The following is a 23,660-nucleotide window of genomic DNA, read 5'->3' as shown; positions in this document are numbered from 1 at the left end:
ACTACACTTATTCGGTAAGCGCTTACGGGTAAAATTTAACACTATCACTTATTTACCGGGTAAGACTTTAGTCGACCAAAACGGCATCGTATTGCAACAATTTACCCAGTAAGCACTTATCAAGGAAATAGTCTTCTCCCTCACTTACCGGGTAAGACTCTCGGTCCTTGTCTCCCTCTTACCTGGTAAGACTCTTGGTTCTTACCATATTCATCCGGTAAGGTAATATGACTTCGTAAGTGCTTATCCGAATAAGCGTTTGATAAACGGTCCTTAAATGAGGATTGAGACATTCATACCTAATTTTTTTACATCAATTTCCCAAAGATACCTTCTTTTAACAAAAATGGTTTTTTTAATGATTGTATTCTTAATCAAAATTTATGAGACATTCAAACAATTTAATTACTATAGTTTATAGTAAAAATTGACATTCAAATATTATTTTCTAGTACTATTTTATTTAATTTGTTTAAGAGCATCTTTAATCATGTTCTTTAAATTTAACTTAAGGGTAAATTATATGAAAAAATAACGTACTTTAACTTGATTCTATTTAGAGTAACGTATTTTCAGAACTTTCATTTTAATACATAAGATGTAAAATTTTAAACATTTAAGTACCCGGGTAACCGGTTGAAACATTAACCGGTTACTATGCTGATGAGGCGAGTGGTGTGGTATCCAGTTAATGCTTCAACAAGTAATACTGAGTTGGCTACTATATCACTCGCCACATGACATCAGCATGGTAACCGGTTAACGCTTCAACGGGTTACCCGGGTACTTAAATGTTTAAAATTTGACATCTTATGTACTAAAATTGAAGTTTTAAAAGTATGTTACTTTAAATAAGAATCAAATTAAAGTACGATATTTTTTCATACAATTTACCCTTAAGTTAATGTAAGAGAGTTTTTTTCCCTATTAATTAGTTAAGGAATCAAGTTTAACATTGTTGTTTCAACCATGTTTTTTACTTTATTATTTATATATTATTTTAAAGTTTTATTAATGGATGTTTTTTATATTTATTAATTATTAATAAAATTACGGTATAAGGAGCTCCTCAGAGTATATTGAGGTGCTGTTTTTCCTGTATACACGTAGGATTCGAGTGTAATCTAATTGAATGAAACGCTGTCGTATTCTTCATCCGTTACTTAGGAGTTATGCATCCCTGAACTGAACCTGTCTGAAGTTGTTAGTTTTGAACAAAAGGTATAAATTCAAGAATGGCATCTAGGTGGCCAATGCTTAGTCCAAAGAGTTGAAATTAGGTTTATATTAATTCATCCTATAGTTCATGATGGATTAGGCAATTTGAGGGTTTAATGGAGGTTTTAGTTTTATGAATTAGGGTTTAGAGAAAAGAGCAATGAAATGAGGAAGCCTGCTTTTGTTCTTCGTCGAAATGGTAAGTTGCTTCCTGATTACCTTTCTTTCCCATTTCTCTTGTTTCAATATCATACTATTGTTGCTGCTTCTCTAAATCCTCAAATTCATTTTCCCTCTCGAAAATTAATTCTTAACAACAGCTGTGTGAGAGATTCGTTGCTTCCGTTTACTCGGATGGTTGAGAGTACGTCTATTGCCCCAATTCATCAATCTAATCGAATTTATGCTAATGGTAACATTTCTCAAGCAATTTTAGGGTTTCAAGCTCATGTAGTAACTCTCGGGATGATAAACAGGCTCTGCAAATCCGGTGACACCCGAGCTGCTCTTCTTATGCTCAGAGAGATGGAAAAAAGTGAGAGCTGTAAGCCAGGCATAATCCATTACAATATCATCATCAATGGTCTTTGCAAGGATCGACGTGTTAATGAGGCTGTGGATATCTATTGTGAGATGATCGTGAAAGGTATTCTACCAGATGTTGTAACATTCACTTGTTTGATTCAAGGTTTATGCAGTTTAGGATTGTGGGAAGAGGCACAGGGTTTGTTGAACGAAATGCTAGCTCGAGGCATCTCACCGAATGTGGTCACATTTAATATTTTAGTTCATTCACTTTGTAAAGGTGGGAAGGTTGGGGAAGCACATACTATGCTTGATGTTATGAATTCACATCAGTGTGTGCCTGATGTTATCAGCTATAACATATTAATTAATGGGTACTGCAAGAGCAAAAGAATAGATGAAGCCTTGAGTCTGTTTATAGAGATGTCTGGAAAGAGAATAGCTCCTAATATAGTAACCTACACCACTCTTATACACGGTTTGTGTCTAGTTGGTAGACTTGAGGATGCACTTCTGCGTTTTGATGAAATTCAGGATTGTGGTCTGGTTCCAGATGTTGTTACTTACTCTACTTTGATACATTTTTTATTTAAAATTGGCAAATTTGATAAGGCAATCACATTGTTAAGGACTATGGAAGAGGTTAGAGTGGCCCCTAATATTTATCTGTACAATATCCTCATTGATGGTATGTGCAAAGCTGGGAAAGTTGATGTTGGCGAGGAACTTTTTCGGAAACTCCCTGCCTCGGGTTTGCAGCCTGGTTTTTATACATATAATATCCTGATTAATGGGTATTGCAAGAGCATGATGATAGGTGAAGCCACGAGTCTTATTAAGGAAATGTCTGGAAACAGAGTTACACCAACTATTGTGACCTACAACACTCTCATCAGCGGGTTGTGTGATGCTGGCAGACTCAAGGATGCGCTTCTGCTCCTTGATGACATTCGAAATCGTGATCTTGTTCCTAACATTGTTACCTACTCTACTTTGATAGATTCGTTATTTAAAAATGAAAAATTTGATGATGCCCTTGCACTATTAAGAACTATGGAAGGTGTTGGAGTGGCCCCTAATATTGTTCTATGGAACATCCTCATTGATGGCATGTGCAAAGTTGGGAAAATTGATGTTGGTCAAGAACTTTTCAGGGATCTCCCTTCTAGAGGCTTGCGGCCTAATATTCGTACGTATAATATCCTAATGAATGGATTATTTAAGAATGGTAAACTCAAGGAAGCAAATCACTTGCTCCAAGAAATGATGATTTGTGGTTGCATGCCAGATGGTTTTACTTTTAATATAATTATCCAGGGATTTCTTCGATGGAATGAGACGACCATGGCGGTTCAATTTCTTCGAAGAATGCTGGATGCTGGTTTTCCTGCTGACGCATGCACATCAACAAGCCTGGTGAACTTGTTGGCCACAAGAAAATTGGACAGTGAATCCAAGGAAGTGCTTAAAAAGTTCTTTCAGCTTACACTAAAAGCTAAAATAAAATAAATTTGTGTAGTGACTTATTTACTGAAAAATTGGAGCAATCTTCGGAGGAATTTTCAGAAATTTGGGAGATACTGTTTCAGCAATCGAGTCACAGGTATCTAACATATTCATACCTAAGGCTTTTCCACAAAGTGGTGACGAAACGTATGACCTTATGAAAGAAGAGATTTTGCTGGACAGCTGTTTTCAAGTCTGGAGACGCTGCTAAAGGAAACCAAGCAGAGCCGTATTACTTGGTGTTTGACTCGGTTCTCTTACTGCAGTAAGCAATAATTTCCTGCATATTCCTTTCACATTGCTGCCTTATGTGGTTGAAAAGCATTAATACCTAATTGTCAATCTTGTGCAGGTTGATCAAGAATAATGCTTTCGGAGATTGTCTAGACGGCCACTTTTCATGAGAATTCATCCAATCATTGACCAGTCACAAGGTAATGCTCAAATGCTGGATCAACTTGAAATATGCCACATCTAATAGAGAAAATCTGTTATGCAGTAATAGGGAGTTGGCTGATAGAAAATTAGAAACCAAAACCAATTTTTCTCTCTTCTGAAGCTAAAACTATAATGTAGGAAAAGGAGGCATCTACACATAGTTATAATTATACTCAAAAGACCCTTATTGAGTAGTTTTATGTCACTTCTTTCTATCTTCTATTAGTTTCTTTTAATTTTTTAAATGCATGTTTTTTATGATTTTCTTGATATGTTACTTTTTTTTTCTTTATGTAGCTCATTGTTGGAACTATTGAGGATCCTTCCTTTTCCAGGGAGCTTTGGTTTTTTGGTTGGGGTGATTTCACAGATTGCTACCATTTGAACTGATGTGAGTTGCTTAACATCTGCAATATATTTGTCTTTATGTCTTTACTGTCCAGCTCAAGCCCACAACAAGCACACTTGGTACGTTTATGCATACTGCACAATAGGTGCTGTTGTGCCGGCTAATTTTTCTTATGATAACTCAAGTTTGGTGGAGAGCACCAAATTGGTTATGCTCTTTTGAAAACATGATATATTACTACCAGAATAGCTAATACAATGAGCTTATTTAACCTCAATCGATTTAGTGAACTAAAAAGATTATTGTTAAGCAAGCACCAATGCGTCAATATTAGTTATAAATTGTGACAAAATATGGTATTTGGCAGGTTTATGTGTTCAAGGAACTAAAACCAATTTTGTCAATATTAGTTATAAATTGTGAATTTGTTATCCTTCATTCTTACCTTTTCAATCCGTCACCTGCAGTTTATCATTTCCTAAGTCTCACAAGGAGGGAATTAGGGTGTTGCTAATACTTGGCATCCTAAATTTCTTCACTAAAATGTCTACAAGATTTTTTAAGATTCTAGCTTCTCAATATGTGAGTGCAGGCTTGTGATTAAGAAGTTAAAAGAACAATCTATACCATGGTGGAAAATGCTCCGAGGATCAAAAGAGGTATCTGGATGCTTAGTCTTATGCAAAATTTCATTTTTGGATTCTAAGGATGTATTTAGAGTGTTTATTTTAAGCATCCTTACCTAGCACAAGGGAAAAGGCAGTTTCTCCGTTATGAAGTTTAACCCACTAGTTTATAGCATCAAAACAGTGGCCATGAGAATTTAAACAAATGTAAAACATGAGTAAAATAAAAAATTAAAATGAGGCTGCAATGATGTGGAGTGATTGTGAGATAATGTTTATATGTTTTCAAACAAATTGTGTCGTGGCGTGGACTATGACATTGTGGATGTTAGACGTATATATGAGATAATGTTAGACATAGGGCAGAAGAATGGGGTGGCATTGGTTGGGTGTGATAAGGGGGTGCGGAATGGAGATAGAAATCATTAATGGTTCATGTTTTGATGTAATGCAATTAGCCATTACCAGATGCTGTGTAATGAAGCATTCCTCCACAAATGGGGAGGAATGAAACGATGAGGCACTTTACTGTTTAAATAGTTTCAAATGGCCTATGTTCCTAATTCCTAAACTAGCAGAATTTGCTTCAAGGCCTTTAGAAATTGGTGGGAATTCTTTAGATTTTTGGATAAATGTTGACATCTATATTTGATTCTTATATTGATGGGAATTCTGTAGGGAAATGTTAGGGTGAAACAATGTTACAAACTTAAGCAGTTTTTGAAGCTGGAAAGCCTGGTTAAACCATCCAGCTTTCTTGATATCTTGACAAAATAGATAAAATATGTCAATGTACTTTAAAACGTTTTGCAGTTATATATTTAAACAAAAAGTTTTATTAATAACATAGTTATACTCGTGTAATCGTTCAGTGAGATTCGTCGCCTTGCTAACTAATAATTCAACATTGGGTGAGCCTTTCAAATTATGCTTGAAATCATTGAAACGGGTTGACTGAATATGACAACTGGTGTTTCTCTGCCTGCAGGATTGGGAGAAGATAGCAAGTATATCATCGTGGAGGCAACTGTATTACGTCCTGAGATCCCCTTTCTAGAGCTGAAATCGGCTTAAGAATGTACAATTTTAACTACATGTGGTGCAAGGTTATTAAGAAGATATTGGTTGGAGCCTTGGAGGAGGATCATATTTTGGCTATATCCATTTTACAAGTTCAGATCAAGTTGCAACTTTTAAAGCCACAAAGTAGAAATTACTAATAATTGTGACCACTGAGTTTATCAGAGTTAATGTTGTATAGTCGCAATCTGCCGGGAATAGTGTGACATAGCCTGGAACATCCTTCCTCAAAAAAAAAAAAAAAAGAGAAGTTATTATGGATGTAGATTTCTTTTCCACCCACATAATTAGTGTTTTACAAAAATTGAAAGGCTCTTCCGAGATAAAAATATCGGAGAGTTATGATTTTTATGGTCTATTAGATGATGTTATGGATTTTTGTTGTGAATTATATAAGTATCATGCAAAGTGTAGCGATATGGCTTAACCTCATTTGAGTGTGACCGTGGACTTGGCCTTGTCGGTATATCATTCAGAAATTAATCTGATAAATATTGATGTATTTTATTTTACACATATCCTACCTACATGATAATATTGTTGATTCCAAAATTTTAAAATGTTATAATTAGTTTTTAAGTGTAGAAAATTGCTTCTAGTTTTTTTAGTCTTTTTAAAATCAAAATAATTAAATAATAGTTATAAGTTTTTCTAGAAAAAACAAATACTAAAATACTTTGACTTTCTAATGTTATTTAATTATGTTGTTACTGAATATGTAGTCATTCAAAGCCCTTCCTTCCTATGGGGGAGGTTGTCGTAGCCTACAGACTAGGCTCAGAATAAATTGGCTACTGAGTCAACCCCTTGTGGTTAGTCGGCTTTGAATATCATTTATCTCACCCAGTAGGCTGTTTGGTTTGGTTTTGTTTTAAAATGTCATTCATGTGTTATGTGGGGTTCTTTTGTTAGATAATTTAAGATCGGATGGTTTTCAATAAACATTTATTTAATAATTAACCAAATATCTAATACTCAATTAATAAAAACAATACATTTACTAATTTTAAGTAATGAAAACTAATAGAAAGTGCTGTATTTTTTTTATTGTAGGTAATTGAGTAATTATGGTGAACAACATTCTGTAAAATCAGAAATCATGAACTCCAGTAGATAAAATTTGTTCAAAGATTACACATATAACATAAGGGCTTCTCCATCAAATACTGAAACTTTAGAAATCCTAAGATGTTTCTCAGCAAACAAATATAAAAAGACAAACAAACATAACATTTGACCAAACAATCAAAAGCTTCCAACAATTCCTACGTATGTCGTCCACCTCCTCCTTAAGGGGTAAAAGAATCATCCTTGTTACACTCACGCCTTTGGCTTCAGGATCTTCACGGTCTCCCAGGTGAAGTCGGGATCTTCACGACCAAAATGACCGTAAGCAGCCGTCTTCTGGTACCTGTAGTTTCCACCCCTCTTCAAATCAAGATTGATGGCCATCATACCAGGCCTGAAATCGAAGTTCTCCTTGATTAGAACAAGGATGTCCTTGTCTGGGATCGTTCCAGTCTTGTAAGTGTCCACGAAAACAGACAGTGGCTCAGCCACACCAATAGCGTAAGAGACCTGAACGATGCACCTGCGTGCAAGTCCAGAAGCCACCACACTCTTGGCGGCTTGCCTAACAATATAAGCACCACTTCTGTCCACTTTGGTAGGGTCTTTCCCGGAGAAAGCACCACCACCATGAGCTCCCCATCCTCCATAGGTGTCGATGATGATCTTCCTTCCGGTAAGACCTGCATCACCATGAGGACCACCGATCACAAACCGGCCTGATGGGTTCAGGTGGAAGATGGTGTTGTCGTCAAGATACTGAGCTGGGATCACAGGCTTGATCACGTGCTCCTTAAGATCAGCAGCAATTTGGTCATTGGTCACAGTCTCGTCATGCTGGGTGGAGATTAGGACGGTGTGAACCCTAGTAGGGACCATAGCACCGTTGTCATTGTGGTACTCAACAGTCACTTGGGTCTTACCATCGGGCCTGAGCCATGGGCAAGTGTTGTTCTTTCTCACTTCAGTGAGCTTGGCACCAAGCTTGGTTGCAAGGACATGGGTAAGAGGCATAAGCTCTGGTGTTTCATCAGTAGCATAACCAAACATGTGTCCCTGGTCTCCAGCACCAATTTCCTCTGGCTTCTTGGTGAGGTGACCATGAACACCCTGGGCAATGTCAGGGCTTTGTTGCTCGATGTTGACCAAGACCTTGCAGTGGTCGGCATCAAGACCAACATCAGGAGATATGAATCCAATTTCTCTGCAAGTATCACGGACTATCTTTTCATAGTCTACGGTAGCCTTGGTGGTGATCTCACCGAACACCATGACCATGTTGGTCTTCGTGCAGGTTTCACAGGCAACCTTGCTCTCGGGGTCTTGTTCTAGGCAAGCATCAAGGATAGCATCTGAGACTTGGTCGCAGAGTTTGTCTGGGTGTCCTTCATTGACGGACTCAGATGTGAATAGGAAGGTCTCCATCTCTTAACTGGGACAAGCAAGAGAGAAGGTTTTAGCGGTAAACTAAGTGGTAGAATGCTCAGTAATAAGAAAAAAAAAACACATGCAAAGTTCGGTTTGTCCACATAATAAATAAATGATATCAAGAAAGAAAATTCCCAGGAATACTAATAGGCAGCCAATTACTTTTGCCAAAAATTATTAGCTAGAAGATTATTCAAGTAATCCATTTAGCTTCTCTATAATTCTTGTTTGTTTTCAAATGGTTCGCATTTGCAATTAAATAGTTGTCCTGTTGCACCTCAAATATGATGAGCAGAACAAGTGTTCAATTTGGTGTGTCAGAGTTAAGCCATTAAAGAGGTAGTAACATATTTCACAAATGCGGAGGTGACAGTAAACAATGTTACAGATCCACCATGCTCCACATAATTGGGTAAAACTTGATTGTTCATCGAAATCACCAACTTTGGTTCACTAGAAGTGCTTACATAAGTTAAAACATCATAAATCTTTTGAATTTATACATGTATCATGATCCAATTTGACAACGACACAGGACTATTCATATGCTGCTATTCAGTAATGGTAGAGAACTTACAGATCAACATTTCTCTCTTAGTAATAACTATAATGTGAAGAAAACTCAAAACTAGTTGGTGAGGAGTTTGTGATTTGAAAAACATCCAAGTTTCTAACAGTGGACTTGATAACAAAAGAACCGAAAGAATCCATCCTTCTTTAACCAATAAAGTATTATCAACTTATAAGGTTGACTTTGCCGTCAATCATACGAAAAATACACAGATCCTGCTTTGTTCTCACTGACTACTTCTCACTCGTCTCGTTTCAGATAAACAGGGATCAAATGGTAAGGAACATGAAAATCTTAGACATAAACAACAAGATCTGTCCCCTAGCAGTATAAATTCACATATTTCCTGAACAAACTAATCACCAACATTTCAAATGAGGCCACAAAGGAACAAAAACATCTTCAAACCGATACCAACAGACAAATGAGGGACGGATCAGCGAATACTTATACATTATTAAGGCTCAAGAAATAAGAGATCGAAGTAGTTCATTCAGATCTAACAAAACAAGCACAAACTAAACGAATCACAAGTAAGAGAAGCTTACATACGAGATCCAAAGTCCGAAAAGAAAGAACACAAAACCCTAACCAGATCTGGAAGTTGAGTCGAAATGAAATACTATAAACAGATGTAATCGAAGAAATCGGTCGTACCTGTTCTTTGGGGAGAAAAATATCAAATCTTCAGATCCAGAAAGAAAGAGATATGAGGAAGGATGTGAGAGAGAGACGATTTGGTTACGAGTAAGTAGGTGTGAATTTATAGGTGCACAACTGCAAAAGGATGCGCGTTGTACAGCGAGAAACCACCAACCCTTTGGATGTGGACCCCCCACCAACCCCCTTGTGTGGGCCCCTTTCACCAACCCTATCCACCAACGCGCAAAATTTCACCTTTAACTCTCTTTTTTACAATTTTACATGTTTCCTTCAACAACATTTGTCTCATGTTGTGTGAAATCTCGTACCATTTTCTTATATAAAATACTGAAAATAAGAAACAAGGTATAAAAATATATTTTTAATTAAAAAAACATAGAAGCTTGTTGGAATATTGAATAATTTAATAATATAATTAATGTTGACATTTTTAAAATAGAGTTAAATGACGTTTGCTTTATATTCAATTTTCTTCTACAATTGATGTAGAATTTGGTGTTAATGAACAGTGTTTATCCCGGATTTGGTGGGTTAGTATTTATTACACTGAATTTGGTATTTTATTAGAATGAATTAATGACAAAGTTGGTATTTAATGTAAGATATTTGGTGTCCCTGTTAATGATGGTCTTAAGTTTATCCAATGTCTTTGATATCATTGAAACGCTTTTTCCCTTTTCATATTTTTCATGGTTGAGGCGATGAATACGATATCTTATCGGTGGCAGTACGATAGCAACGAAAAATATGGGTTTGCGAGTTTGTTTGAATCTAGTGGTTTTTCAATCTAGTTTCACACAGTACCTATAAAACGTTACGTTACAATGCTCCTTTCAGATAACATGAAGTCTAAATACGTTAATATCAGTGTTTGTCTAACGACTTTCAAAGTTCACTTGAACATATGAAATATACCAAAGCTTCTGATGTCAGATAGTTGATTATGATAACCTCAGCGTACTTCTTCCATCTCTTATTCATAAAAAGAATGTTGGAAAGATGCTCAAATTATTAGTGAATCCATTTTTTTTTTCTAGCACGAGCATCCTATCAGAATTTAAAAAGCGTTCTAAAGGTCATTGCGAAGGGAATCTTAAGTTTACGTCTTGTTAATTAACAGTTTACAATATAAAAAAGTCCATTTAAAAACAAACATAAGTTTTGCATTATTATGTCAACATCAAGTATTAAAATAAACTAGTTGTGTACCCACACAACGCGGTTGGAACCGTGAATTTTAATGATTTTGAAGTTTCACTGGTTTTATTAGAGAAGATTTAACGATGATACATGTTACACTTGGTCTTTACATATTAATACAATTTAAATAAATAAGAGTTATGGTTCCAATTACAGTCTATCGATGAATGAAAATTGTATGACAGTTTAAAATCCAATATATTTAAAATCCAACATATTTAAACGACTCTATAAAATGTGTTTGATTTACACCAAGAGCAAAGAATCAAGATCGAGAGCGAAACCGAGAGTTCTAGAGCAATTGAATGGAAGATGAATGTGAGAACTTTTAATAACTCATGGTGAATATGAATTTGGATCTCACCTTGGTGGATGGGGAGAAGACATAGAGGTATGAGAGGGTGAAGACATGAGTGAAATGTGTCAAAAGTATCTTGCGAACATGAAAAGAAAATGTAATAATGTGCATTAGTAACTTGTACTATATGTTATTTTAATTGTAGATTAAGAGATTTTAAAACTGAATGCATAAAATAATAGTACTTAATACATTATAAATTGTTTTTAAAACTTTTGATAAATCTGCTTTATAATGTAGTATAGATATAAATAATATAAAATAAATAAAAATAATGTTTGAATGGTTAAAAAAATGCCAAAAATAGGAGTAGAAGACAAATGATTGGTTAGTTGAAGTTGAAGGTGAAGGGGTTGTAGTGCAAAATGGGAGAAGTTAAAAGAAAAAACATGTGGAGTAGTGGGTGGGGTGTTATGAACCACATGGAGGATCATGTGACAGCATTCAATTCCACAATCACCTCCAAATTCCCCTTTGGCTGCCATGTGATCCCTTTTCTTTCATGCTTCACATCAGATCTCGTTAATCGTTACCTCAAATATAACACAAAATTCCAATAAATAAAAATATGAACGTTTTTTATAAATCAGTAAATTTTTAAAAACAGACGACTCAGATCTAAACGTATGTTTTTTTCTATACTCTCTACACGAATATTCTTTTTGTTAACTTTTGTTAGCAGTGCTTCTTGGAATTCACCCACGTTGCTCGATGGTATCTAAAGAAAGACGGGCCTACTTATCGGTTAGCGTCATTATTTACTTTTTCATATTCCTTGATTCCAACTATTTATGTACCATCCGTGCTCTGAAAAGATTCACTAGATAAGAATTGTTCTCCCGTACTCATTGCTTGAGAATATTGCTCCCGTGCGGATTCCGTTCCTAAATGAATTTTGGAGTCATCTAAGAACAAGTCATGACTGACATGGGATCAAACTAAGGATCGAGAGTGATCAAGAATACAACATTGAACAATTTAAGAACGACCGATAAGTAATCACATATAAACTTTCCCTTGACCATTAATTCTTACTTTTTCCGTTCTTTACTGAATATTTGACATCTAAACTCAAAATTGATACTTAAAAAGCTACTGTAAATTCATTAAAACCATGTTATGAACTTCGGAACTTTGAATCGATCAGATCTATGTAAATAATTCGAAGAAAAGCATTGAGATTTTACCCTAATTCGAGGTTTTTGTTCGTGTTTCGGTTATTGTCGCCTTCCACCATCGATTTCTCCTTCAAATCTTGAGTATTCGTGAAATTATTCTGTGTATTTCGTTCCTTACCGATGATAGTATGTATGGTACACCCTCAATTGACACCTATCCTTTCTTAAGCAAACGCTGCTCGTCAGCATTTTGACAATTTACAAAATAGGTCCTTGGATTTTGAGGCTTCTTTCACTTGGCACCTGACTAGTTTTAAGTTTCGATAATTACTATTTGGTCCCTGATGTTTTTTCAGTTTGTATTTTCAAAGAAAATGACTTGAGCTGGCGACATATGATATGTAGAAAACCTTTGTTGACCAAACCGCCCTAAAACGGTCAACGTTGTTGACTCTTTTATGAAACAAAACCCTCTTAAAATAATTAAGAATTATTGTTGGATTATAATTTTTTTTTTATTAACCTGGATATCCAACTCGCTATGTGATTCGACTAATTTATGGACGATTACTTGGCTTTGCAGATAACTTAGAGTCATTGCATTTGAACCTCTGTGGCCACAAGGAGATTTATATTTTTCTTTGGATTTAAACCTATGACCTTCTGGAACTTTTGATTTTTGGAGCCAAACTCAAACTAATGAAACATCACCATTGAATTATAAATTTTAAGTCCAAAAAATCTTCAACACTTTATACTTCACATGTAAAAATGTTCTTTTGAAATGATATCTTCCAACTTAACTCACCAAAAAGTCAACCATCTTATAATTTGGTTTCATTATCAATCGAATATTTTTTATCTCCAAAATTATAGTTTTTACATATATAACCTTCGGTGTCTCGTCATACATCTCTCATTCACACACACATTTCATGACGTTAACAACATTTAACAAGACGGGTCATGTCTTTTTTGGATCACTGAAGCCAATGGATAAAACAAGCCAATAAAAAAAATTTACGATGACAAAAACTGTAGTTTTCACTGTTCCATCTTGATCAAACGTTTTCACTTGAAAAGCCTACACCCCAACTAGAAACAAGTTCTTACATGCCTTGTTATATTTTCGAACATTTATTTTTCCTTAACATATCTTAATTTAATATCATTTCTTTAAGTCGTATGTGAGTCATAATATGCTATTCACTGGCTATTCGTATGCAGTTTTTGGTGGTTAAGGTGGTCTTGATTTATAATATAAGTAGTCAAAGCGTTATTGACTTGTAATATTTGGTTGTTTTAACTTTGCAAGTGTGTATATGAAGTCTTCGGGTTTCTAATAATCATGATATTTTATATTTGACGAATTAATTTTATAGAGTTCGAGCCTACCATCATATTTTTTACAAAATGGAGCATATCATTAAAATAATGAACAAAAACTAAACTATATATGTTATTATTTTATATAAAATAATAATATTGCATATGCTAAAATACACAATAATATAAATATGTTATTGTTTTATATAAAAATACGATCAATGAAAACAACAATTGATATAAAATGAGAAAGTAGGCCAGCCCAAATTAATTATGGGCCTAAATTCTCTAGTTGGGTTGGGACAAATCTATAAAACCCAAATTGGTTAAAGATTTATTTGGGCTTTATGCGCCCTTTCACAACCAAAACCTCTTTGCCAAAACTAAAAATATTTAATAAACGATGTTTAAGAATCGTTTACTAAATACTTACTTTAGTAAATGTTAACCGGTTTAATTATCTTACCCAGTGAACGTAACGAGGACCGAGAATCTTACATGGTAAGAGGAAATATAATGATCAAAAGTCTTACCCAGTAAATGAGGGTGACAACTCTTATCAGTAAGTGCTTAGCGGATTATAAGCGCTTACCATCAATCCATTTTGATGATAAATAATGTTACTACATAAGGTAAATTAGAGTGGTGACTCTTGTCAATAAATGCTTACCGAATAAGAGTTTGGTAAACGACCTTTTGATAATTTGTACAATTAGTCCTTTTAATGAAATGCTTGCCATTGTAGTCCATAAACTATGATTTATCCACCTGTGCTGTGCCTCCCACAAATCAAAAAAATTACCTTGAAATCAACAACAAAAAAACGAAAAAATCTCTCGAAATCAACCAAAAAACTTTAAAAATCTCTCGAAAAGGTGGAATTATGTTAAAAACACATCGGACGACTTTGCAAACCTTTAATTTACCTTAAAGGTACCCCCACTAGGCACAAATCCCGAATCCGCCACTGATCATGGCCCTCTAACTCACCATCTCGAATCTCGTACTCTCTCCCCTCTTATATTACACCCTTCCATCGTAACAATTATTTCTTACATTTTTTTCAAAATTTGTAACCTGGAGATGTTGTTATGTACTTGGAGCCAAAAGTTATCTCATTTTCTATTAAAGATATAAAAACCAAGCAAACCGAATCAAAATCAATCGGCATCGCATAAACAAACAATAGATTGATTATATCAAATACGTCGTCAACATTACCGTGAAAATTTTATACTCGAACGACCAACTGAGGATATTATATAGACCATTGATAATGACCAAAATCTCTCGTTAGATTGGGATTTATATGTGGATATATTACTCTAATATTTATTTTCATAACTTTTATATCAAAATATTCCTCATCCTAAAATAAAATAATTTATTTCTTGTTGTGTTAATTTTTTTTTGTTTTGTTGTCGAGTTGAACTTTTCAAACTCAAATTGCACCCAACTACTGATATAGTTTTTAAATAAAAGATTCTATAGTTTATTTATGTACGGAACAAATAAATCAATTAACTATGTCACGAGAAAACCCTAAAAAAGAATCGAAAAATCTGTTTAAAAAGTTAGATTGAGATGATTAAACGGATATGATCACCTTTTAGGAGGTGTTTGAGATTGTTTATTTTAGGTGTTTTTTGACTTATTTCAGTCTGACACCGGTGATAAGCTAAATGCTAGTGTTTGGATGAGAAAAAATAAAACTGCTTATACCGGTGCCAAACCGGTAATAAACAGTTTTTAATAAGTTAATCCTTCATGACTTATGAAAAACTGCTTATTATCGGTTTACCATTTCAACTTTGTTTTATTAATGTTTGTTAATTATTAATCTTATTGATATAAATTTTTGTCAAAGATATTATTATAAATGATGAAAAATAAAATTTTATATGTTAAAAAATCAAATAAGTTAATAAGCAATCTCAAACACTCTCATAAGTCAATAATATGGAAGATTGTCTTTTTTGATCATTTTACATATATAAGCAAAATTTGCTAAACACTAAAAAACAACTTATCAGCTTATTGTTTTTTAGTACCATTATAAATTAATCCAAACACTTTTTACAAAACTTCGTTTTGATACCGCATAAGTTAATAAACATTTTTACAAAAAAACATAAGTTGTTTTAAATAAGCAATCCCAAACACCCCCTTAGAAGATGAAAATATCACTCACCATTTTTTAAATCGGAATTCAATGAAATATAACAAAAATTGGAGTGAAAAATACCAAAAAACAATCACTTTATTTTCTATAATTTAACATCAATTTTAATATTTTTTATCCAGTTTTTCATGGTTCTCTGTCTTTTTTTTCAAGTTTCTCTGTTGACCTTTTCCATATGTGTATATATATAAACCATAAATGAAAATAAAGAAATACTGAGAATTGTGAGACTATTATAATCATATGTTGTTTTTTATTGTAAATATATATATATATATATATATATATATGAAGGTACAATGTTATTTTATTATGTAAAATTTAAAAAAGAACAATTAAAAAAATAGTCATAATGTAAAACAACGTTTTACACATGTATTGTTTTACAGTACGAAAACAACATATAATTATTGGTTCCATTTTATTAGTCACATATTATGTAGGTAAGGGGAATATAATTGAAAGAACCAGTAAAACATATGAAAAATATATGATTATAGATATCAAATTAAAAAAAATAAAATAATCATTTTTTATATATTTGTTTTGCTCCGGTTATGATTATATTTCATTGATTTTCTATCAAAAAATAGAGAATATGCATTTTATTTTTCAAAAATATGGTCATAACCATTTTTTTTTACTCTAAAACATGTTTTATCATCTCAATCTAATGACTTTTGTTATATTTTTTTTTTATTTTTCGGTATTTTCTCTAAATCTTTTCCATGTACATGGATTTAATTAATAAAATAAGGGTAATATTGTTTTCTAATAGATAATCTATAAATTAAAAAAAAGATATTGAATTTTAAAGTATAATTGCTAGTTAAAAAGATTATTATGAATATGATTAAAATTGTATAACATTGTTATAATTTCGAAAGATGAAATCTTTTGACTGTTTAAAAATATATTTGATATTATTGAAAAACATTTAACTGCTTCTAATTTGATATATTTTTGTAAAATTACGGAGAAATTTCATTTGGTTCATACTTTACACTCTACTTTTTAAAGCACTACTTTGTTTTCTCCATACAATTAAAATAAAGTACTACGTTATTGATGAAATGAACAAAAAATAAAATGTCGTATTACTTTATGATTAGAAAATCGTTCTTGAAAGCTAATATTACAGGTTATGGTTGAGATGTCTTGCTATAGACAATAATAGAGTTTTTTTTTTTCTAACTTTTTACCTAAATAGAACTTTTGAAAGCATGTTTAATGCATCTCCAATCCAACCATTTAAAAACATTAAAAATGATCGGTCATTTGAAAAAGAAAAAAAATAAATACCTTAAACCTCAAGCTCGTAATCCATTCGCGTTTTGATTCTTCTTGCGCTATCACTAATTACGGTTCACAAAACCCTTGTCAAATATTTGAAGGAAAAGCTTCAGTCGATGATGGATTACGAATGTGAGAAACTTAACCACCAAAAAATGGAACAAATATTAGGCTTGGAATTCAAAGGGATTGAGTGAGGAACATGCCAATGATTGCATTAATGAAGTAAATGTGAAGCAAAAAAGAGGTTTAAATTAAAAGAAAATAATGATTGGGGCACAAAAAGTGAGATGACATGTTGTTAGGTAAGCAAACATTTAAGGTTTGAATTTTGTTCATCTCATCACATAATTTAAGCAACATTTTCAACTACTACTTACATTTTTATTGACTCAAAACATTTTTGATAAGGAGATCAAACGAATATAAAAAAGAAATCAGATAAAGCGAAAAGATCAAAAAGAACACCAACCACGAAAGCATTCTGTTGCTACTTCAGAAAAAGAACCAGCAGGTTGATTGATCGTTACCGTGGGGTAGTGATGGCCAAACCGGCCCGCCCCGGGACCGCCGGAAGACCGGAACCGGGACTGACCGGGAGTCCGTGGATTTTCAACTACTATGGCCGCATGCGTTGATAAGATTCAACATACGACATCGTTAGAGATGAAGATTAAAGCGGTGGAAGAAAATCTGGAATAAAATGAAATCTCTATGGGACTAAACACGCCGACAACACTTACTCACAATATGACGATGATGAGGAACTCGACATTGATGACATTGATGACCAAGAGGCTATTAGAAGAATTCTAGAAACCGGAACTCTTCAAATCAATCCGACATGGGATATCGATGAAGATTGATGAATAAATGTATTTTCAAATACTTTTAAATAAATTTTTGTAAAACAATGTAATTTTAATTATAATAAAACGTATTTTTAAAGTGTATTTGAGTGGTGTATTTTTAAAGTGTATTTTTAAACGTATTTATAACAAAACAAATTTAATAACATTTTAAAAATATATTAATAACAAAACAAAAAAAAAACATTTTCTTAATAGGACTGGCTTGGGACCGGTTGGGACAGGGACTGGCTTGGCATAACTGGTTATAGGTTACCTTGACCGGTTATAGGTTACCTTGACCAGTTATAAGTATTTCGACTGGAACCCGGACCGGTTACAGCCGGTTAAAGAATTCTTCAGGCCCGGTCCGGGACTGGTTTTTGGCCATCACTACCGTGGGAATACAATTTGACTCTAATTAACTGACTTTATCAAGAAAGATTACTCTCTTTGAAATCTAAAGGGGTGTTTGGTTCATGGAATTTGGTGGAATTGGAATGTTCAAATCTTTGACCAAATTCCAAATACTATGTTTGGTTCACATAATAGATGTGAAKGAATCCTTCCAATTCCAACAAATTCCTTAATTCATTGATTTCACAATTCCACTGCATATACCACGGATTTCAAATTCCAATCCAACAAATTTCTTAGCCCTCATCCATTTATCGACGCTGTATCTCGATTTGCTCTGTTTTGCTATGCTCAATCTCGTTTAAAACTAAGAATGACAACGGGCCAGGTTCGGGTTGGTTATTGGTATCCCCGTCCCAGAAACCGATAACTAAAACCGTCCTCGTGACCACCCCGATCCCCGTCGGGGATCTTATCGGGGATCCCCATCGGGTCCCCGTGGTTTCCCCGATCCCCGTTGGGGAACCCGTTAAGGTAAAAATCCTCTTTTTCCGTTCATCGTTGGTTGTAATCGAACCCGAAACAGATATAAAAAAAAATTGCAATATGTTAATTTTCACAACTAAAAATAAATTACAATTTTTTTAAAGATGCAAGTTTAAATATCTCAAACATAATCGAACCAATTACAAACAATGTATTAAATTACAATATGAAACTAAACAAGATTTCAAACATCATACAACTAAAATCATGATTTCACAATTACACAAATAAACTAGACTTTTTCGTGAGCCTTATTTGGGTTGTTGAGGTAAAATGGATAAATTTTTTTTTAAATTTTAATGATATTATAATATGTATATATATATATATATATATATATATATATATAAATTAAAATTAATATATATACACATATCAGGCCGGGCCAGACCGATGATCACCGTCCCCGTTAAAATCCCCGAATTTGTCCCCGTCCCCGATAAGATGTCCCCGAACCCAGCCCGAAAATTTCGGTTTTCACCATCGGTTTTGGTTTTTTTGCCTGTAATTTTCTCGTTGAATTCAGTGAACGAAACAAAAAAAAATTCCAATTCAGTTAAGAATTGCATTCCAATTCCATCCAACCAAACGCAATCAAAAGACATGGTCAAATTCCATTCCATTCTCTCAAAGTCAAATTAATTTGATGAATTCCAATTCCATTGAATTTCATTCTACGAACCAAACGCCCCCTAAATGTTTGAGATTTTCTTGTCATAAATGGGTTTTTGAAATACGGTTTTCATTTTCATCCAATTTAGGTTTAAAAAAATTAAAAATAACCCGAAATATTTATATATGTTACCGCTTTAAAATATTATAATATCTTGTTGTAGACTCCAAACATGTACTTTTAAAAAATCTCATGGTGGGTTGGATATTCAAGCTAATAAAAAATGATTTTTATTGAAAATAAAAATAAAAATTTATTTTCATAAATGTTGCACTTTTTGAAATGGTTAAATTGTACTACAACAATCATGACATGCTTTTAGAAAAAATGCACAGTTTAATGATGGCAATATTTTGGACAACAGAAAATAAAAACAATTTCCTTAATAAAATGCAAATTTAATAAATGATAAAGGTTACTCAAAAGTTACTGGTTTTTATTAACGTCATCGTTTTGAAAGGCTTGTTGCAATAATCGTTATTACGTGTCGTAAATTAAAGCTTGTGTCTCATGTCACTTTAAGTATGTAGCACGTTATAGACTAATTTATGGTTTTTCAACAAAATATTTGATTTTTCTTACCTTTTTAAAGTCTTATTCGTTAGTTTTTAGTACATAACTTAATTTAAATTGTTTATCATGATTAATTTATTGACTAATAGTATAAAATATGTTTATATATGATATGGATATTTGTCGTCATAAGTTACGTCTTTAAAAACGTCGTGGCCTCGTCATGGTTTCTTAGACGTGAGGTTTGGTCCGCCATCACGTCACGCCTCATGTCATTTGGAATTTTGATTAGAGTTTCAGAAATGGATGAAAATTACATGTTTCATCCTTGTCCCATTAATTAAATTAAAACATATCATATTCTTATTTATTTAATTCAACTTTACTTTTTCTCTCTGATTATTTGTATTCATATGATTGATGAACATAAATAAGATGTAAATAATTGGGAAAGGTGGTTTTATTTTTTTACGAATAAAAAAAATCGTTAATCTTTCTCGTTTTAAATGATTAAGACTTAAAAATAATAATAAATAAACCATTGACCTTTTGCTAGTCGGTTACATGTAACTTTTTTGGATTAAAATAATGTAGATAACCAATTTTTAAAAGTGCAATGGTTTATTTATTCAAAAAATGTTAAGAGACTCAATTATTCAAAATGAGAAAGTTTAATTGTTTTAATTAAGAAAATATAATAATTCGGGGACTTAATCATTCAAAATGAGAAAGTTTAATTGTTTTAATTAAGAAAATTTAATAATTCGGGACTTAATCATTCAAAATGAGAAAGTTTAATGATGTCCGATAGAAAAGAAGTTTAGAACTAAATCATTCAAAATGAAAAACTGATTTGGACTTTTTGAATTTTTTTTTCCTTAAAATTATACGAATATCTTTGTAAAAACGACTTTAAAAGAAAACCTAAAAGCATCTCCAATGGTTGTTTGAAGATGACATTTTTTATCAACCACTTGAGAAGTTTTTGAATAAATGGATGTGAGAGGCAAAGAAAGAGAAAAGTGAATTACGACGAGACGAAAACTTTCTTTTATATATCTTTATTTTGTTCAAGTCTTTTTACTTAAGTTGACCATTGTGGATGCTCTAAGAACTAAACCTCGCAATTGGTTGTCGACCATGAGCCACCGCCATCAACCCCCAAATCAGTTGAAAGCAATGAAAAGAAGCCAAAAGCAAGTGGCGTTTGATGATTACCAGTGTGTTTTAAATATGTGTTAGGAAGATGGAAGTGAAGACTCCGGCGAAGCAGGATGGTGGAATCCCGTGAACAGTATTTGGTTTTAAAACGCATTTCAATTCCATTGTTATTTACTTTAGGATGTCAAAACATATCGATAAATTGGATCGGTTGGTTGACCTGTCAAATTCAAGATCCAAAATTCAATCTATAAAGTATAAACATCCGATCGAGAAATGAACACGAGAACTTGTGTAATTGAGTCTTGGTTTCTTCGATGGGGAAAATCAAAATTAAAGGTTCGAAACTGTATTGTGGTTTGGGAGAAAACCTCTACCTTTCCACTATTTTGGTCAACCAAGCATATATTTTCAAGAATATAAATTCATTTTCTTTTGGTAGCCCAGGAATTTAATTAAAAATTTATTTATGTTATATCATTAAATGACCCGTTAAAACTAAAACATGTATAACAAGTTAAAATCTAAATCATATATAATTTGGAAGGTGGGTCATGTTCCTTAACCCATATTAACCATGGTTGTACACATGTTTCACATAGGTTTTTTACTTCCCCCTAAAACTACATATGAAAATGCAAAATGATAAAAGATCTCTCATAATTAAGATGTCGGTACGAGCACAAACGAATAACATGAGCAACTTGGAACGATTGGGACATTGGTGTACCTTTAAATTGTAATGTCAATCGATCGAGTTTGAGTATGGACAATTTATGTAATTTAATTTCCACTACTTTTTATTGGAGTAAATTACATTTTTTGTCATGTGGTTTGATGGAATTTATGAATACGCCATGGTTTATTTACATATTGGCTAAAACTATGTTTTATATATTTTTATGAACTTGGTCCCTCAAAATAACTTCATTCGAAAAATGACACTTTGTTTCCCGAACGCTTTTCTTAAAAGTAAAAAAAATGCACTTCCTCATACCATCCCGATGTAGAAACTAAATCTTATATTGATTATAAAATTTGATGTAATGAATAATAATATATCAAATATGACATAATACTGTTTAATTATACTAGACTAAATTTTACGTCAATTGTAAAAGATAAAAAAAATATACCAAAAATCTTATATTTTGTGTTACTCATTAAAGAAAAATTTATAGGTTTCCATCAAACTTTACGCCATTGTTTTAGGATTTAGAGCAAGATTCATTGGAGATGTTCTTACCAAGTCAAAAATTAAGAAAATGGCATATGCCAAGTCGGCTGATTTGGATATATATATATATATATACATATATATATATATACACTATATATATACTATATTATAAAGCATTTGGCTAAAACTCTTAAAAACTCTTAAACCCGTTCGTCCTTAAACCATTTCATCACATATCTGAATTCGTGTAACTAACTGCAGATAAACACAATCAAATACAGGATAAACATCTCATTTTAAATATAAAAACTCTAAAATATAATTAGTATAATCATTAAATTCTAACAGAATACTTAATTATTATCTTTATAAAATTTATAATATTAAACCAAAAATAAATTGTTTCATTATTAAACTTAAATTAAATTATATATAAAAAAATATATATTCTATATTATAAATCATTTGACAAAAACTCTTAAAAACCACTTTTTATGCGTAAAGTACTGTTTATTAATGCATATTATTTAAAACTCAAGATTACAAGTAGATTGTGCGTAAGTACAACTTATTAAAGCTCCATATCTGAATTCGTGTAGCTAATTGTAGATAAACATAATCAAATACAAGATAAACATCTTATTTTAAATATAAAAAATCTAAAATATAATTAGGATAATCATTGAGTTTTAACAAAATACTTAATTATTATCTTTATAAAATGTTATATTATTAAACCAAAAATAAATTATTTTATTATTTAAACTTAAATTAAATTATAATAAAAAAAACAAATTAAAGAAATTACATAAAAAATGAAAACTTTTAAATAGTTGATTTGACATTAACATTGATATTTTTTTTTATAAATTTTATGATATCTTCAAACTTATATTTTATTCAAAAAATAAAGTTATTATTGTTTTTTTTAAAACACATAATCTATACTATCTATACTATATTATAAAACATTTTGTAACAACTCGTCCCACATTGATAGAATGTGAGAATTGTTAACTCCTTATAAGTCTCAAGTAGTGGGCTACCAATAACTTCCACCATGGTTTTAAGTTAGATTCGAAGTTATTGGGCTATGTCGTTGCTTTGGGCTTTGGGGTGTTACAAGTTGGTATCAGAGCCTTAGTTTAAGGGAATTAGGTTAATGATAGCCTAAGCTTAAACTGAGAGGGTATTAAGGGATGCAAATTGGATGAGCTAGGTTACTATTAGCCTAGATTTGAATTAAGTGAAGGGGATCAAAGGGTATATAAGTTTGTTTTTTTTAATAAAAGGGAAATAGTTTAAGCAAAATAAGATATCCTAAGCTTGAATCATGGGATTAAGAATAGGAATGCAACATAAGGTTCTTATTGGAGTAATTTGCTATTATGAAAACTCATGATCGAATTATTGGTGATCTATTGTATTTCCTT

At 32.4% G+C, this 23,660-nt stretch overlaps 2 protein-coding genes across 7 annotated transcripts; one reads left to right on the top strand and one right to left on the bottom strand.

Annotated features, from left to right (window-relative positions):
• Positions 1 to 1,156: 1,156 nt before the first annotated feature.
• Positions 1,157 to 6,007, top strand: LOC112521227 (pentatricopeptide repeat-containing protein At1g12300, mitochondrial-like). Of its 6 annotated transcripts, XR_003070083.1 has the most exons (7): positions 1,251 to 2,932; positions 3,263 to 3,346; positions 3,433 to 3,514; positions 3,602 to 3,683; positions 3,985 to 4,078; positions 4,629 to 4,695; positions 5,651 to 6,007. XR_003070083.1 is itself a non-coding variant. In XM_025129962.1 (4 exons), the coding sequence occupies exons 1-4, from the start codon at positions 1,384 to 1,386 to the stop codon at positions 3,651 to 3,653; spliced, it is 1,767 nt and encodes a 588-aa protein (XP_024985730.1). In that variant the 5' UTR covers positions 1,251 to 1,383; the 3' UTR covers positions 3,654 to 3,752. The 6 variants fall into 6 exon arrangements, 5 of the variants coding, with proteins under 5 accessions (XP_024985757.1, XP_024985730.1, XP_024985747.1 ...); XM_025129962.1 differs by lacking the exons at positions 3,985 to 4,078; positions 4,629 to 4,695; positions 5,651 to 6,007 and having other exon boundaries at positions 3,602 to 3,752; XM_025129989.1 differs by lacking the exons at positions 3,433 to 3,514; positions 3,602 to 3,683; positions 3,985 to 4,078; positions 4,629 to 4,695; positions 5,651 to 6,007 and having other exon boundaries at positions 1,157 to 1,417; positions 1,695 to 3,322.
• Positions 6,008 to 6,827: 820 nt separating this feature from the next.
• Positions 6,828 to 9,545, bottom strand: LOC112511592 (S-adenosylmethionine synthase 3). The gene is made up of 2 exons (XM_025117278.1): positions 9,467 to 9,545; positions 6,828 to 8,242 (listed from the first exon to the last, which is right to left on the bottom strand). The coding sequence occupies exon 2, from the start codon at positions 8,233 to 8,235 to the stop codon at positions 7,063 to 7,065; it is 1,173 nt and encodes a 390-aa protein (XP_024973046.1). The 5' UTR covers positions 8,236 to 8,242; positions 9,467 to 9,545; the 3' UTR covers positions 6,828 to 7,062.
• Positions 9,546 to 23,660: the final 14,115 nt, after the last annotated feature.

This window comes from Cynara cardunculus (genome assembly GCF_001531365.2).
Source record: "Cynara cardunculus var. scolymus isolate 2C chromosome LG 1, CcrdV1, whole genome shotgun sequence".
NCBI lineage: Eukaryota > Viridiplantae > Streptophyta > Magnoliopsida > Asterales > Asteraceae > Cynara > Cynara cardunculus.
Note: the sequence above shows the minus strand (reverse complement) of the source record. Positions and strands in the feature narration are given on the sequence as shown.